This window comes from Sipha flava, unplaced genomic scaffold, assembly GCF_003268045.1.
Source record: "Sipha flava isolate LNK unplaced genomic scaffold, YSA_version1 264_pilon_pilon, whole genome shotgun sequence".
NCBI classification, from domain to species: Eukaryota; Metazoa; Arthropoda; class Insecta; order Hemiptera; family Aphididae; genus Sipha; species Sipha flava.
In genome coordinates this window covers 45723-62137 of record NW_020272926.1, presented here as the reverse complement: position 1 = coordinate 62137, position 16415 = coordinate 45723, and the positions used below count along the sequence as shown (strand labels likewise).

The 16415-nt window shown below is 26.6% G+C and overlaps 3 protein-coding genes across 5 annotated transcripts; 1 reads left to right on the top strand and 2 right to left on the bottom strand.

Annotated features, from left to right (window-relative positions):
- Nucleotides 1–2670: 2670 nt before the first annotated feature.
- On the bottom strand, nt 2671–3405 carry LOC112685068. Its single transcript, XM_025556838.1, has 2 exons — nt 2995–3405; nt 2671–2929 (listed from the first exon to the last, which is right to left on the bottom strand). Exons 1-2 carry the CDS (start codon nt 3185–3187, stop codon nt 2769–2771), a joined length of 354 nt encoding a protein of 117 aa, XP_025412623.1. The 5' UTR covers nt 3188–3405; the 3' UTR covers nt 2671–2768.
- A 1281-nt stretch (nt 3406–4686) lies between these two features.
- LOC112685065 (methyltransferase-like protein 4) lies at nt 4687–7459 on the top strand. 3 transcript variants are annotated; one of them, XM_025556835.1, is made up of 6 exons: nt 4687–5038; nt 5449–5836; nt 5955–6301; nt 6391–6565; nt 6701–6878; nt 6986–7459. In XM_025556835.1, the coding sequence occupies exons 2-6, from the start codon at nt 5606–5608 to the stop codon at nt 7156–7158; spliced, it is 1104 nt and encodes a 367-aa protein (XP_025412620.1). In that variant the 5' UTR covers nt 4687–5038; nt 5449–5605; the 3' UTR covers nt 7159–7459. The 3 variants fall into 3 exon arrangements, with proteins under 3 accessions (XP_025412620.1, XP_025412619.1, XP_025412621.1); XM_025556834.1 differs by having other exon boundaries at nt 4687–5125; XM_025556836.1 differs by lacking the exon at nt 4687–5038 and having other exon boundaries at nt 5290–5683; nt 5747–5836.
- Nucleotides 7460–8254: 795 nt separating this feature from the next.
- Nucleotides 8255–15076, bottom strand: LOC112685077 (lysophospholipid acyltransferase 1-like). Its single transcript, XM_025556847.1, has 11 exons — nt 15002–15076; nt 11511–11659; nt 11316–11393; nt 11160–11251; nt 9968–10079; nt 9763–9898; nt 9542–9656; nt 9152–9357; nt 8873–9073; nt 8653–8804; nt 8255–8546 (listed from the first exon to the last, which is right to left on the bottom strand). Exons 1-11 carry the CDS (start codon nt 15074–15076, stop codon nt 8447–8449), a joined length of 1416 nt encoding a protein of 471 aa, XP_025412632.1. The 3' UTR covers nt 8255–8446.
- Between the last annotated feature and the right edge of the window lie 1339 nt (nt 15077–16415).

Here is a 16415-nt window from a genome sequence, read left to right as displayed (position 1 = left end):
AAGTAACTTTGATAGTACAAAAAAAAAGTATTGGGTAACTACTAAAGTTGATGATAAAATGCCAACTATAGTTTAGTTTATCAATTTATAACAATATATAAATTTAAAAACCAAAGGAACTTACTTATCTAAAAATATATGAATAATGTGGTTTTATGACCTAATCTAACCCCCCCCTAAGCTTAATAACTTTAGAATAAATAAATAGTAATTAGACAGTATTTTTAGGACAGTAAATGTACCTGACACATCATTTTATTTAATTTTTTTTTTTGGAAAAACTTTCAACCAGTTGCACTAAATTTATGAATTTGCCAGATCCAATCTACATAATATGTACCTACATTTAATGATTTTATCTATCGATCTTTGTAAAAAAAAAAACAAGTTTAAGATTACAATACACTACACAAGTAGATTAATTTTAATTACAAATATCTTAAATAACATTAATATTATCTGTTTTAGTATGGAAAAATATTAAGTTTCTTTAACAATAGGTAATCGTTAACTTTTTTACAAATATTTCGATATCGATAATCGAATATACTTTTCACTTTTGTATATTTTAATATAACAAATTTGATCATATTGTCAATCCATGGTTTTTATTTATTTTGGGATCCAATTAAAAATAACGCATTATAATGAAAAAATAATAAATTTAACCAGTGACACAAAAAAGTATTTTGTAGTGCTTGTACTGAAGTCAGTTATCGTTAATGAGCGCAACAGAAGTTTTATTTGTTGAGGGGTTAATTTTTTATTTTTTGTATCACTTTGATAAATTACATACTTTTAAAATTGTATTTGTACCTATTATGTGGAGCATTGATTTAATATTGGGGAATTAAGCCCAACCCCCCCTAGAACTATCTTTGAATCAAATGGTTATTGAGGTTTTATTATTAAGTAATGTAATAATATCATTTAATTCTTTGTAATTGTTAGATTTTTTATTATTAATATATTAATTAATAATTATGAAAATAGCTTATTATAACTTGTGTTTGGATTGATATTCAGATATATCAATAAATCAGAATTTCAATACCAATGTACCGATACAAATTATTTTTTTAGAAATCACCGATATTCAAAAAAAATATTGTTGGAGAAACCTACCAAATGTATACTGAACAAAACATTGAAATTAGATAATATCAAATTAAAAAATAAAACAGTCGAATTTACATACTTCACATTTGCATGAATCAATGTGATAGTTCCTATTTTAATAAAAATAGTGAAAATAATAATTTTTGAGTGGTAACACTTTTTTTTAATGACTCTGGTAATATATTGTTTAAAACAATATTAATTGAAAGAAAGAAAATATAAGATAGTTTTTTAAAAACCTAATTCCTTTCATTCGTAAGTACTTATAGACTATGGCATTCTCAGTATATTATTTATAGTAATACTACACAAAGAATGTGTTTAAGCAAAACCAAAATGAAAATATAACATAGTTATTGATTAATTGATATACATTTTTGTAAAAATGTATTTTTAATGGTAAAATGTATGTATTTTAAACTTTTTAAAATTAAATTTTATTTTACTCAGAAGAATTCTTCAATTTTAAACTTCAATCATTAAATCAACTAAATAATAAATAACAATTAACATAATATTTAGATAAAATACTAATATATATATTATAAAATATAATTTATAAAAATATTAAATGTTAACAGCAGTTACAAAAATGTTAGCTTATTGGACGACAATTGAGATTTAAGCTCTTAAAAAATAATACTGAATTTTTCTTTTAAGTCAAATACACCAATTATGAATTACGTGTACATAATCTAACATGATTACAATATGATTTTCACAATTGAACAAGCAAATAAAAGTAATATATAAAATTTAACAAGAATAATTTAGTACAATGTGTTAATTGTAAATTCGTAATTAATCAAAAATATATAAATTCTACTTTATAATTTACACTCATCCATGAGTTATAAATACAACTATTCTTAATTTAAACTTATCACAATGTGGACGGAATAGTTAAATTAATAATAAAAAAAACTTATTTTTAAGCTCAATATAGATATAAATAAACATTAGTTTAAAATGTTGAGTAGTTCTAAAAGTGAATATAAAAAAAATGCTCTTTGATTTTACTAGTGATTTAAATAAAAAGTTATATTTTAAATGATTTTTTTATAATTAAAATTATAAAGTAACATTATGTAATTTCCTAGAATACAGCAAACAAACTCTATACACATAAAATGCTGTTGTGTTTTATTCAAATTAGTGACATGCATATTTCAGATCCAAAAATTGTTATTATTTATTAAAGCAAGTGCATTTAAACTAAAATAAATTGTGTAAAATTCTCTATGAGAAAATACAGTTTACTAGTATAACAAAATTGACATACTTAAAATATATTGTGTTCATTAATCAGTCCTGTTATTATTATTTAAAATATTGTTAATTATATGTTAATAATAATTTTAATATTCACATTAAATTTGATTACACTGAGTCTAATTTGACAGATAATACTTTGCTGTATAAACTTAAAAATAATAAAATTTCAACCCATATTAATTATTAATTATTTAAAATTATAATCAAGCATATGATACTTGTTCAACATATTCATCATTATAATGATTATAATTGTCTGGGTCTCTGTGTACTGGACAGAACCGTTCACCATAGCGAACTATGGCAACGATAACGAACAACACAAACATTGCCAGCAACAAAATCAACGGTGCAAACACATGAAACATGGCGGTTCAGATATCACTTTCTTTTTTGTGGAGCTCAACAAATTCTTGAGGCACACCTGAGTCGTACACAGGTTTTGATTTCGAAAAGTTAGTCTCCAACTCTTTAAGGTCCAACGGAGCTTGCTTGGCCGGTGTCTTTATCCAAATGGGCAGTATATAACGGTTGCCTGCGGGGAAAAAACAAACGAATAAACAAACAAATACAACAAGCGTCTGCATGGTCATCGCTTACCCGTTTCACTGTTGCGCCAGTAGTGTCTGTGCTTGGAGAAGCAGCAGAAGAAGAGGTTCAAAACGAGCAGGATGACGGCGAACACGGTACACACGCCGAGCGTGGCGTAAAACTGTTGATAGTTGCTGGGCTCGTGTTCACTGAAGAACGGGTTTCTTGTGAACTCGTCCTTATCGTCTAGAACCACTGACATAATGCGCACGGGCGCTGAAAACGGTCAACAGAAGACCGTTCACTGTACTGTTTACTGTTTGTCAGGCATTCAAGCGGTCGTGCAGTTCTCGGGACACGATTATGGCAATCCTCGGTCGTGGTTCCCGAACGGCTGAATTACGTTATGCGTGAAAAATATAACAACGGACAACGCGAAACAGGTAAACAACAACAACAACGGCGACGGACGGGTTGTGACAAACGCCCTGGACTGGAATCCTCGTCGTAACGCCCGTGATAACGTGGTAGGTGGTATTTACGAATCCTTTTGTTCCATGACAATATGGTCATCGAAACTGATAACACGGGAAAATACAGTAGTCACTCGATAATTCGAACCTCGATAATTCGAAAAACTCCATAAATCGAACTAAACGCTAAGTCCCATGAGAAAACCTCTATAATTAGAAAAAAATACATGTATTCCGGTCCCCTCGATAATTCGAAATGTCTGTCGGTGAGGCACACTCTACAATTCGAATTTTTTTTTCACGAATCTCTATAATTCGAATTTCACACAATAATATTCCTCATCTTGAAAATATAAAAATTAATTTTTTACCTCCCAACACTACATCAACTTTCCAACCACTAGACCAAGGAATAATAAAAATTTTTAAAATGATGTATCGAAAGGAAATTGTTCGAGAAGTGTTGGCGTGCATGGGTGATGTTCCATGTAAAATTTCTATACTCACTGCTATGAAAATGGTACTCAAAGCATGGGAAAATGTTAGTGCACAAACCATCGTGAATTGCTTCAGAACTTGTGGTTTTATTAAGGATGGACAGAAAATTGGTGAAGGTATTCCTGTTCAAAGTGAGGAGGTTGAAGTTCTGCTTAGCACATGGAACAGACTAGAAGTTCCCGTATCATTTGAAGAATTTGTTCACTTTGACGATAATGTCGCAACTGCTGGTACTTTTACTGACGAGGAAATTATTCAATCCACTTCAGTCAATCAGCACAATTCTGACAATGATGACGAGGAAGAGGAGGCGGAGGTTCCTGTCATATCGTTAAAAGAAGCAAAATTGTTTATGTCAGGATTACGTCAATTTTTTGAACAATCTGAAATGGACGAAAAAAGATGCGATACAATTTTTAATGCTATTATTAAGTTAGACAATGCTATGGACCAGATTGCGACCAACAATTTTTCACAAAAAAAAAAACAGATTTCTTTAATATGTAATATGTATATAAAATATAATACTATGTATGTGTAATAAATAAATATCAATTAAAAATTTTAAAATGTACATAATTATATTTATGATAAGTTAATGTCAAAATAAACGTTATATATATATATATGTATATATCGTACAATGTATTTTATTTATTAATTTTTTTCCTTCGATTATTCGAACACTCGGTAAATCGAAAACCTCTATAAATCGAATTTTTAACTCGGTCCCCCGAATTTCGAATTATCGAGTGACTACTGTACTACTACAACCACAGAACATTCAACCATAGACGCAGTGCCGCAATAACCGAGTGTGTAACGTGTGTCGAACACGCGGGCACATAGCTCCGGCTTATAATAGGACTCGGTGATAATAGTTTAAAACTATGTAGAAAGCAAGAAAATAAAACCATTTTCTAATAATAATCATTACTGGAGATTGAACAATATTGTTGATTAATTTTGTTTTGTACACATTATCGTACATCAACGTTTCTTTTGCGGCCTGTATAATCGAAATTCAAAATAGTTTTATTAAAATTAATTTGTTCCCCTGTAGATTCCGGACGCGGGGAGGGAGGATTAATTTTATTTACACACAGGCCCAGATTATTGAAGTTGTGTCACTGCATAGACATGTAATTCCTAATATATTTACGCCACTGCTTTCTATAATAGTTTTTTTAATTTATTATGTACTAATTGTCTTCTCTACAATATGATTAGTAAGGACCTACATCTCCGTAATATATCATACTGATGTCTTTCTATTATAGTTATTTTTAATAGAAAAACATCAGTATGATATATTACGGAGATGTATATATTTTTTAAAACATTATTACTATACATTATTACTATACTACTAACATTATATTATAATGTGTGCTTGTATTACTCTCTGATTTAAATTAATAGTTCCTTTCTATTGTTGCGAATATTATATTATTTATAATCATTTCCCGATCCCTACTATTTACGATTAATGTGGTCTCTCCTATGTAGTAAAAGTCGTAAGAACCTATATCTATGTATGTTCGTAACACAGCTATCCTGCGTGTCAGTATCAGCGTTATCACCGGACTCGACGTACGATCTCAAAACAACTGCAGCTCAAATTCTTATTTGAATTTAATATTTTTACCTTTATCTAAGTTTAGTTTTTATTTTAAGTCTTAGGTCGCTTGTATAATCATTATTTAGCCATGAGTGTCTTGTACAACGATGACGTCGGTTATTTCATATCGCACGAGTTGTTCATCTCGAAATTGTACCGTACAGCCGTGAGCGAAAACATTATGTTTTTTTACGAACATTTTTTTCACATTGACAATCCATTCGTTAAGGAAAAACAACAAGCAATTAACACCCGATCGAAAGATGATGATGACTATGGCGTCAGCACAAAACGCAAACGGAAACATCTACAACCTATGGTAAATCATTCAAATTATCACGTAGAATTGGTAATGTTGTTTCATCAAATCGTTCACGGCAATGCATTCACTATAAAACACATTGTTTCGGAAAACGTATAACACTCATTGTTTTTAGGTAAATGAAATAGTTCAAAGAATCAAAACTTTCATATCTAACTTAAAAACCAACAGTGTTATATTTTCTGTGCCGATTAGCACTTCTGAGAATAATAGCTGTGCTAGACAAGCATCTATTGAATTTTACGAAAAGACCAAAGAGTTAAAAACATTATTTGGACAAAACTCAAATCCAATTTTACATGAAGAAAATGGCTATATGTTTCCTCCGAATTGTAAGTTTTATTGTGATGATGTTATTAACATGAAAAAACTCGGAAATGAAAAATATGATTTAATATTGATGGATCCACCATGGACTAATACATACATTCAAAGGAGAAAAAAATTTAATAGAGATGAAGGGTATTAAAGTAATTAAAATACTATATGTATTGAATATATTGGTTAAATAGTATTCACTATTAATAGTTATTAATGTTATATATTCTTAGGTATTCCATGATGATTGACAAGGATTTAGCACAGTTACCAATAGACGATTTTCTTAATACAAATGGTTTAGTTTGTGTATGGTGTACAAATTCTCAAAATCACATTGATTCATTGAAAAGTGTATTATTCCCAGCGTGGAAAGTAAAATATCTGGCATGTTGGTACTGGATAAAGGTACTATTTCTAGCTTTAGTCATTGATTAAATTTACATTCAATATGTATTTAATCAAAACTTACTATTAATAATTTATTTTAATATTTGTGTAATTATAAAATATTTGTTGAATGATTAATTTAATATACTTCAGGTAACTAAATCTGGAGAATTTATTTGCAATTTTGCATCATCAACTGGTAAACAGCCTTATGAACGTATAATATTTGGAAGAAAAATTGACAGTGATTCTGAATTAATAAATCCTGAAGAAAATAAATTAATTGCAAGTGTTCCAAGTTCAGTTCATTCACATAAACCTCCATTAACTGGTAATTATGGTTTTTATTCTTAATTTATGAAAGTAATTCAATTTCTTATTGTTACTGATTCAATTTTTATAATTTTTATATTATTTTATGTAATTTTTTTTTTTTAGAATTATTAACTCCTTATTTGCCTTCATCTCCAAAATGTTTAGAACTATTTTCAAGGTATTTATTACCCAATTGGACAAGTTTTGGACTCGAAGCATTAAAATTTCAACATAAATTTATGTTTGAAACTTCAACTATAGAACATTGTTTACACAAATCCAAAACTAATTTATAAATTTTTAACTAAAATTAAACAAAATTTAAGTTCATTGCTATTAATCATGTAATATATTTAGTTTTACAATAAAATAGACAGTTAATTTTAGTCTAAATCTCAAAGAAGACATTTGTAAAATTACTTTTCTTGTGGCCTGTTCACTAGTAAGAAACCCATTTAATTGTTAATACACTATTGTACTCTGCTTAGCTGTTAAGTGTGTACTCAAACTAAAATAGTGCCTATTGTTAATTTAATTGTTAGCATAAAATATTTAACCTAACACCATAAAGAGAAAAAAATTATAATCCCAAGAAATAAATACACTTATATATTCAAATATACTTTTTTAATAATATAATTGATGAGATACAATTTTTTTATGTATAAACAAGTTTTTATAAACTATATATTTTTTTCTACTTTGAAATTAATAAAAAAAATTATGAGCAAAATATTCATAATTTTAATTTGAGTCTTTTTTAATAAAAATTGTCCTATTATTATACTTACAATATAATAAATAATTGTTATTCAATTTTTCAGAAATTGTATTGGTAATTTAGAATCTTACCAAAATTTGTTTTGATTGATAAAAATAATATATATTATTAATTTCAAATGTAAGTTTAATTTATTCTACTTAATATATTATGGGCTATTATTTTTTTTTTACTTTGACAAACAGAACACTGAAGTATAACCATTGTTCTTATAAAATACAATTTTATCAAACCATTAGAAAAATATCAGAGATGGCCAATGATATCAAGTAATTTTCAAAATGTGAAATACTTCTAAGAAATAAGTATTTTTTAATTTTATTTCGCCACATAAAATTAAATAATTATGTATACATACATTCAATTAAATTATGAAATTATAAAAAAATTCATAAACACATATATATTTCTAAATAACATAACAAAAATTACTATTTATAATATTATTATGAGTAAATAATTCTATACATAGGTTGTCTATTTAAAAAAAATTAAATTAAAAAAATGTATCTACCAAATAATTCTCATTATTTAATTAAAAATCTTTGTGTAATAAATAAAATTAAACAAACAATTATTTGGCCATCCCCAACAAATTAATACCTAATATATTAATATCTATAAATCATATTACTTTCTACTACCCCAAATTCTGTTTAGATTCTTAAATCTTGTTGACATTACTTTATTTAAGTAATTTTAGAAAACTGAACTTTATAAACATTTGATTTACCACTCATACAGTCTTTTATTGATCAGATACATAGAGATTATAGCAACTAACTATAATCATCAACATACAATTATTGTACTTTTTTCTTCACTGATCTGACCGGTGGAACTATTAATGGTAGAACATACAATCCTAACGCAGCTAATATGTGTAAATAGAACTTAATATGCCTGAAAAAAAAAATTATAACAGTTAAAAAAGCACACCAAATATTGCAAACTATATGAAATATTTAAAAAAAAAAAGTGGTAAATAATGTAATTAGTTTTTTCTCACCAAAATACACGTATGGCAGGCATAAATTCTAATATTATGAAGGAAAATGTCATGTAAGATAAGCAAAGTCTTGTCAAGAAACATGTAACAATGTCATAGGCTAATTTAACAGGTTTAGGTTGTTGGAATCTGTGCCATAAACATCTCCGAACCTAGAATAATAAAAAAAATACTATATTTACTATTTTACTATTATAGTTAAAAGGCTTTATGTAATAACCATTCTTGCACTATTTGTAAATAGTGCTCCAGTAAGGAATGTCACATAATACCCAGGATAGAACCCATGCCAGAATGCAGAGAGGGTATATGTCATGACAGTATTGTATTTAGGCGATGCTCTTTCATACATAACATAACGGAGCCATAGATTTGTGCCTTTGTTCCATGCATCAATTGTAGCTCTGAAGTTAACACCAAACTAGAACAAATCAAAAAAAAAAATTTATATATTGTGATGAACAAAACCTAATAATTTTATGATTATTCAAATGTATACCTCTACTCCTAAAATATCGATGTTATCAAGTAAATTCCATTTTTGATCACCTTTCTCATTATAACCAGAAAATCCAAAACCAGAAGCATTGCAAACAGCATCAGCTAAAGTCCAAGCAAAGTAATATTTAAATCGAGTTAGAGATGTTATTACTATAATAAACCAAATTTTTGAGTAAAACGGAGAATTGCGTAAAAATTCATCATCTGAAAATATATCAAAAATGTAGATTTTTAAAACATTTTATATAAATTATTAATAGCTCAAATATTATATAATTAAATTAATAATTAATATTATTTATTTATTAGTCTTAAACCAAATTCTAAATAATTTTATAGTATATGAAATAAGAAAAGACATAATAAATGTTTTAAAATAGTTACAAACCAATTAGTGTAGAAGCAGGATACATTGGTACGATGAAATAAATTATAAAAGCACACATAAATGTAATCAATATCTTTTTCAAAACTGGTATCAAAGGTGATGGAGCAGATTTTGCCTAAAAAAAAATATTTACATTATGGAATATATTAATTAAATTAAATAAATATAAGTAGATAATTTATTAGATGTTTTCATACAAAGGAGTTTATGATAATATTTACCTCTTTTGGTATTTTTTTAGGAAAATTGGAACCATCTAAATAAGCCATATAGTCCTCAAAAAATGCATTAGGTCCTGCCAAAATGGTTTGAAATGTCAATAAGTAGCTGATATAATGCATTGGTGTTGGTTTTTTTCTAAAAATATTATTAAAATATATATTAGTATATAATTAACTTGAATACATTTTTTTAACTATATTCAACCTAATCATATAACGCTTTTGAATATCTGTTAATTCTTTTTTGTCAACCAAAAGACCATCATGTAAACCACATGCTAATGCTGATAATTTTTGTACCATTACCATAACTGGACCTGAATAATCAATACAATATACAAATATCAGCAAAAATACTAAAATTGATTAATAAGATATTAAAAAAAAAAAAATTAAATTTATGCTGTATAATTACCAGCAGTGTTATTCTTCTATAAATATATATGCAATATAATTTATACAAGTAAATTATTAGCAACTAATTATAGGTAATTATACCTACACTAAAAAAATTAAAATAGTTATAATTAAACTAAAAAGTATGATACTTATACTATAATGAACATCATATAATATTAAAATCAATACATGTATACAATCACATACACAAAAAAATATTTTGGGGAGATTTTTAGGTTATACATTTTTATTCTTATATAGTATATAAACTACTTTTACTCTATATTAACATATTTAATCATTTTTGTGAATTTTGGGAGGAGGGATTGAACCCGTAAAAACCCTTTTGTACACACCTATATATATAACTTTAACTGAAATATAAATGTAACAATGAAGCCCTCACATTTTAATTGTTTTATTTAACACTAAACTGTAATAGGAATTTTAGCCCTTATGCCACCGTCATGGTAAGTATAGGTTAGGAAATATTAGGGTTAGCATGATTAAAATACATACAAGTGAAACTAAGGGGAGGAAGAAATGATTCATTCCCAAGTGTAACATTTTAGAGGGTGTAATTTCTACAGCATATAATCTATTATCGATTACTAGTTTGATATTTATAACTTTGTAACTGATAATGTATTTAAAACTCAATAAGTATGATTGTATGCTAATTATTAAAAAATATTGTAGAGAAAGGTAATTCAATTTTGGCCAATGTTAGGGTTTAATTTTACATTGTATCTAGGACGTAAGAAATTATAGTTCTACCTCTGTATACAAGTACATATATATGTATATATATGAATAATTATACAATTAATTTATAAAAATGATTCTCACAGTTTGCAGTGATTTTCATTAATTACAGAGCTACACTATTAATGTTGATCAATCCAATAAAAATATTTTAAATTGGAAAATTATATAGCATACACCTAGACTCAAGCAGACTCAATTACACTACAAATCATAACTTTAAACAAATTTACCTGTAATGTCTAATGTATAAGATCCATACTCATAAACTTGACGATAAACATGCAATAATGATAAATAAACACAACATATGAGTAAAACAGCTCTGGAAAAATTAAAATAAGAATTAGGCATAATTAAGAACGATTACTATAATAAAATATAATTACTTATGTATCATATTTGGACTTAAGGTTTGCAAGGTAACATAACATATTGATGGTAGAATAATGAGATGTAACATTTGACTGAAAAAATTACAAACATTCATAAGTAGTAATAGATAGTAAAAGATTAATTAATAATATAAATACAATTAAGATAACAAATTTGTAATTAAAATTTTTTAAAAAATTGTATATTACTATCCAAAACAGATGTAAGCCATTGATAAACCAATGATGAGCCCAATAATTTCTCGAAGTAGTATAAAATATTGATTTTTTGGGGGTAAAAATGTGTACATTAATGGTGCTATACATAATGCTACAAGTTGACAAATAACAAAATTAACCTGAAAAAAAAATAACACACAATTAAAAAATATATTACATATAAAACCAGTAATGGGTATTAATATATAAACCTTATAACTAAATTAGACAATTTATTAAATTTAAGTTTTACTTTTAATTTTATATGTAAACATTTTTAAATAAATGTTTAGTTAATTATAAACAAATAAAAGAACAATATATATTACTAAATTAAAGTAAAATCATTAAATTATTTTATTTTATTGAAGCAAATTTACAAATTTTAAAATATAGCAATTCCAATATTTAGGTTTAAGTGATTATAACAATAAAAATGCATTATTATATATTAATAATGTCATATAAATATTTTGTATACATTTCAATGAAAATAAAAAAATTTAAAAACAAATTAATTTTATATTTTGCTTAATATAGCAGGACCATAATGGGGAATTAATATAAATAACATATACTCATCTGATACATTTTAATAGTTAATTTGAATGGAATTTTTAAAATAAAAATATGTTTAAGAACAATAGGTATATGCTCAAAAAAAATTTTAAATTTTAAGTGTTTTAAATAAGAAATTTAATCATACCAAACATTTTTAACATGTATTGACCAATACCAAACATAAAAGGTCAACATGTATGATGACTTGGTTAAAATATACTGTGTACAAGTACAACATAAATCAAATCAAAATATGCAATAATATTCTATCAACATATTAAATAGCCTAGATTTAACATAGTAAATTTGCATATAAATTAAAATAATACAATTTATAACTATGGTCTCCATGATAAAAATGTTACATATGTAAACATGTACTTAGTACACTATTAAATTATAATCATGATCGATTTATAATTGAATAGTATTTCACACAAAGTAGTTACTCATAGTATTAAATGCTGGACATACTGCATTAAATTATTAAGCAATCAAACTATAAGTACATGTAATGTCATTGATTTATAAAACGAGCATGGTATAAGCTGTCAGAATGTCAACTTGTTATATAAGTAATAAGTATTATACATTATAATAGAATCACGTCATCACAAATATTAATAACTTATGTACTTAAATTTCTATGTAATTTAATTTATTATGGTATTATACTTCCGTCTTATAATATTCCTTAATATTGTCTAACAGTGCAAAATATGATACCATACATTAACTTGAAGGTGATCATTGGTGTACATACGGGGGGTTGTCGGGTTCAAAACCCCCCAGGGCCATTTATAAATGGTTATGGATAAGCATAATTTAATTAATAAAATAATTTACACTAAAAAAATAAAAATATTAAGAACTTTATGGTTTTAATATAAATTTTTAATCTTAATTAAAATTTGAGTGTGTTTAGAATCAGGGATGAGCAAGATATTTGAAATAAAGTATGTAGATACAATATAGATACTGAGAGAATATTAAGATATACTAGATATTAGATACATACATTTTTTCCCAAAAAAGATAATAAAAAAAAAATAATAATAAAAAGATAACAAATACTACTGTAGATATATTTTTTTCATCATTTAAGATACAAAATACAATTAATATTTTTTTTAATTACTTTTAATGTAAGTAAAAGTAATAAAATCATTGTTTTTCAATATTGTTTATTTCCAATAAAATTAAAACTCACAAACATTTATTGTGGGGTGCAGTAATAGGCATGACCCATTATCTTAAATTAGAATTATATGATAAAAAACAATATATAAAATACAAATAAAATCAATATAAATTTATTAATAACTTATTTATTTAAAAATGACAAATTCTTTTTAAGAGAAATTAAATTTTTAAATGTGTTAACACATAACCTAGAATATGTGGGTAAATATATAAAGCCATTTGAAAAACATTATTTAACTGGTGCTGAAGAACACAAAGTTCTATTGTGGCAAATAAATAATTTAGCCTAATTTACCCTAAAGTAGTTTTCTACTTCTCGAATTTAATTAATTTAGTGCTTTTAACAATCAACTATGTACATTAAATAAGGCAAATTTAAAATTGAATTTTATTTTTTTCTTAGAAAAGAATATATTTTCATTTATATCTTGTATTTTTTAGACAAACAAAATTAAAAGATACAAGATACACAGCCACAAAAAGTATATGGATACAAGATACAAATGAACCTATCTAAGATACTTATCTTTGATAAAAGTATCTGAGATAATGCCTATCCCTGTTTAAAACTAACAATATATGAAAATACACAAACATGCATGAGGTCAACCACCAAATTATTTAGATCTTCCCTATACCTTTGTAAAATATCATGTTTATAGCCACTTATTTAACCTCTTATAAACATTATTTCTAGCATTAAATTTGGGTTTTAAAACAGCCACTAATTCTAACCGCAAAAAGAAATAAACTAATATTTGCAGTAAGAATTCTTCTTATGTGTCTTACCACATTAATTTTTACACATTATTTTTTACAGGTATAATTTATAAGAAATGCAATGTTTCGCTGCCACCATTTTGTCCTTATAAAAAAACCAGTCCACGAATATTTTGTCCCTGTAAATTATTAAGATAGGACATTTAGTCCTATTAAGGTATTTTAAATCGCTATGTTTTTTAGTTTAAAATTTAAATTATTTTTATAAAACGCCATATGTCCTCTAATATTTTTAACATATATGTATAACGTGTATAATACCACAAAAAAGGTTATGGTTGAAAAAAACGTGTCCGAGGATTTTAATAGTATATTTAAAAATATTGTAAGAATTAGACTCCCAATTTGTCTATATTTTTATTGAGTTCTATAATATATGCAATGCATCTGTAATAACAAAAAAAAAAATGAATTTATAAATTTTCCAAAAACAAATCATTATGAAGATAAAATAAAACAATACTTTAATGAATTTAATTGTAATAATGATAATCATATTTTATATTGATTATTCAATTACATTGTAATATTAGAAATAATAAACTTAGTTAAATATTTTATCATTAATCTTATTATTCATTTTTCTAAACAGGTAATGTAAAAATAAACAATTCCATCTCAAATTTGAAAAAAAATATAGGTAGTGTTTCATCGATAATAGATGAATTCCCAATCAAACATCACCCTTTTAAAAGACCTAGACTAATTTAACTTTAACTATAAGTTAAGGCACTCATATATATTGGAAGACAAAAAAATGTTGGAAAATCAAGCTTTGCTAGGGATTCAAGAGGAATGAATGAATCATACATTTTAGTAAATAAGTAACGAACAGGAAACCATAGCCACCTTAAAAGTTATGAGTGTTGTGTGTCATATACATATAATTGATGATCTGACGAACGTCGTAGGAAAACAGACGAGTTACACATATTTACCAGATCTACAGTAAGTCCGATGTTGGTTGACAGCGACAGGAAGAGATCACTCCCGTGATAGTTCTGTGGTTTCATTATTTCGGTACCGTTGCTGGAGGACCGTACGCGGATAAAAATTTAAAAAAATAAAAGATTTACAAGGAAAAAAAGTAATGTGGTAAAGAAAACCGCGCCGGTCACGTCAAGTTTGTCATACCGTCTGATAAAAAGTGATTACTGTGGTGAAATAATAGTGTCACAAGCGCAACCGAAGAACGGTCCGAAAACCACAATTGACGGACGGAAAACTGATCACAGAACTGCAAAAATGCAGCTCACGGAATTGCATAAACACATTGCAATGAACATTGGTACGGTTACAACGACGACGACGGCCACAAGCCGATTGTAGTTTTGTAATTACCACCGCGGCGAAATATAATGCCGACGACTTATCAATAAACCATCACGCACACTAGCAATCGTTATCAAAGATAATATTAACTGATAGTAGAGAAGGTCAACGAACCCCACGGAGTCGTTATTAGCCTTTTCGTACGTCACGTAACGATCGCAACAATTGAAAACGTAAATGTTATAATACGGTAAATGATTTACCGACATAGACGCAGGGCCAGATTTACCTGAAATGCGTCCATAGGCAGTGGCGTATTTGAGGAGGTTGGGCGATGGGACAATTGCCCCCCCCCCGAGAATTTTTAGACCAAGACAATTATTATATAAATAATGGGTATTTTTTTTATTAAGAAACAAAAATTATGATTTATTTTATAGTATTACTACATTTGAAAACTTTTCAAATTGTACGCTAATTAAATAACACAAAACGCTAAATTTTTCATAACGTTTTAATTGTCAATAACGGTAAACGGAAATTTTTTTAAATGTTTAAATTTGTATAACGTTTAAACGCTTAAATTGAATAACATTTAAATTAGGTACCTATTTATAGCGTTAAACGCTCAATTGCTTATAACGTTTGTAGGATGCCCCATAACGATAAATATTATATATTATTTTGATTGAAGATCCAGTTCATACTTAATGAAAAATTAGATAAAACACAAACGAAACTTTCAAAACACAAATAGGTGTTAAAAAGAACTACACAAAACACCATTTTAAGTGGATTCGGCATTAGATTGAAAAAAAAACCACAAATATTTAGGATTCACCTGATATAAATATTACCAAAAATTTTACTTGTAAATTTTGAACCTGAATTAAAAAAAAAAATTTGAGTTGCTCCCTCCCTAGAAGTAAATCTAAATACGCCCCTGCCCATAGGCTAATTAAGAACGAGCACCCCTGATTATTGGAACATAAATGAGAACTGAGACCCCCTTCCTAATTTATTTACAATTTTTTATGTTTTTATAATGAATTTAAAAGTATACTAATTGGGCAAAGGAGG

Coding starts and splice junctions, on each gene's coding strand:
- LOC112685068 (XM_025556838.1), bottom strand. CDS start 3,187: ATGTCAGTGGTTCTAGACGATAAGGACGAGTTCACAAGAAACCCGTTC. Junction 2,930..2,994: donor CTGGCGCAACAGTGAAACGG/GTAAGCGATGAC, acceptor TTTTCCCCGCAG/GCAACCGTTATATACTGCCC.
- LOC112685065 (XM_025556835.1), top strand. CDS start 5,606: ATGAGTGTCTTGTACAACGATGACGTCGGTTATTTCATATCGCACGAG. Junction 6,302..6,390: donor AAATTTAATAGAGATGAAGG/GTATTAAAGTAA, acceptor ATATATTCTTAG/GTATTCCATGATGATTGACA. Junction 6,566..6,700: donor CATGTTGGTACTGGATAAAG/GTACTATTTCTA, acceptor AATATACTTCAG/GTAACTAAATCTGGAGAATT.
- LOC112685077 (XM_025556847.1), bottom strand. CDS start 15,076: ATGAAACCACAGAACTATCACGGGAGTGATCTCTTCCTGTCGCTGTCA. Junction 11,660..15,001: donor TCGGACTTACTGTAGATCTG/GTAAATATGTGT, acceptor TTTTTTTTTCAG/GTTAATTTTGTTATTTGTCA. Junction 11,252..11,315: donor AGTCCAAATATGATACATAA/GTAATTATATTT, acceptor TAATTTTTCCAG/AGCTGTTTTACTCATATGTT.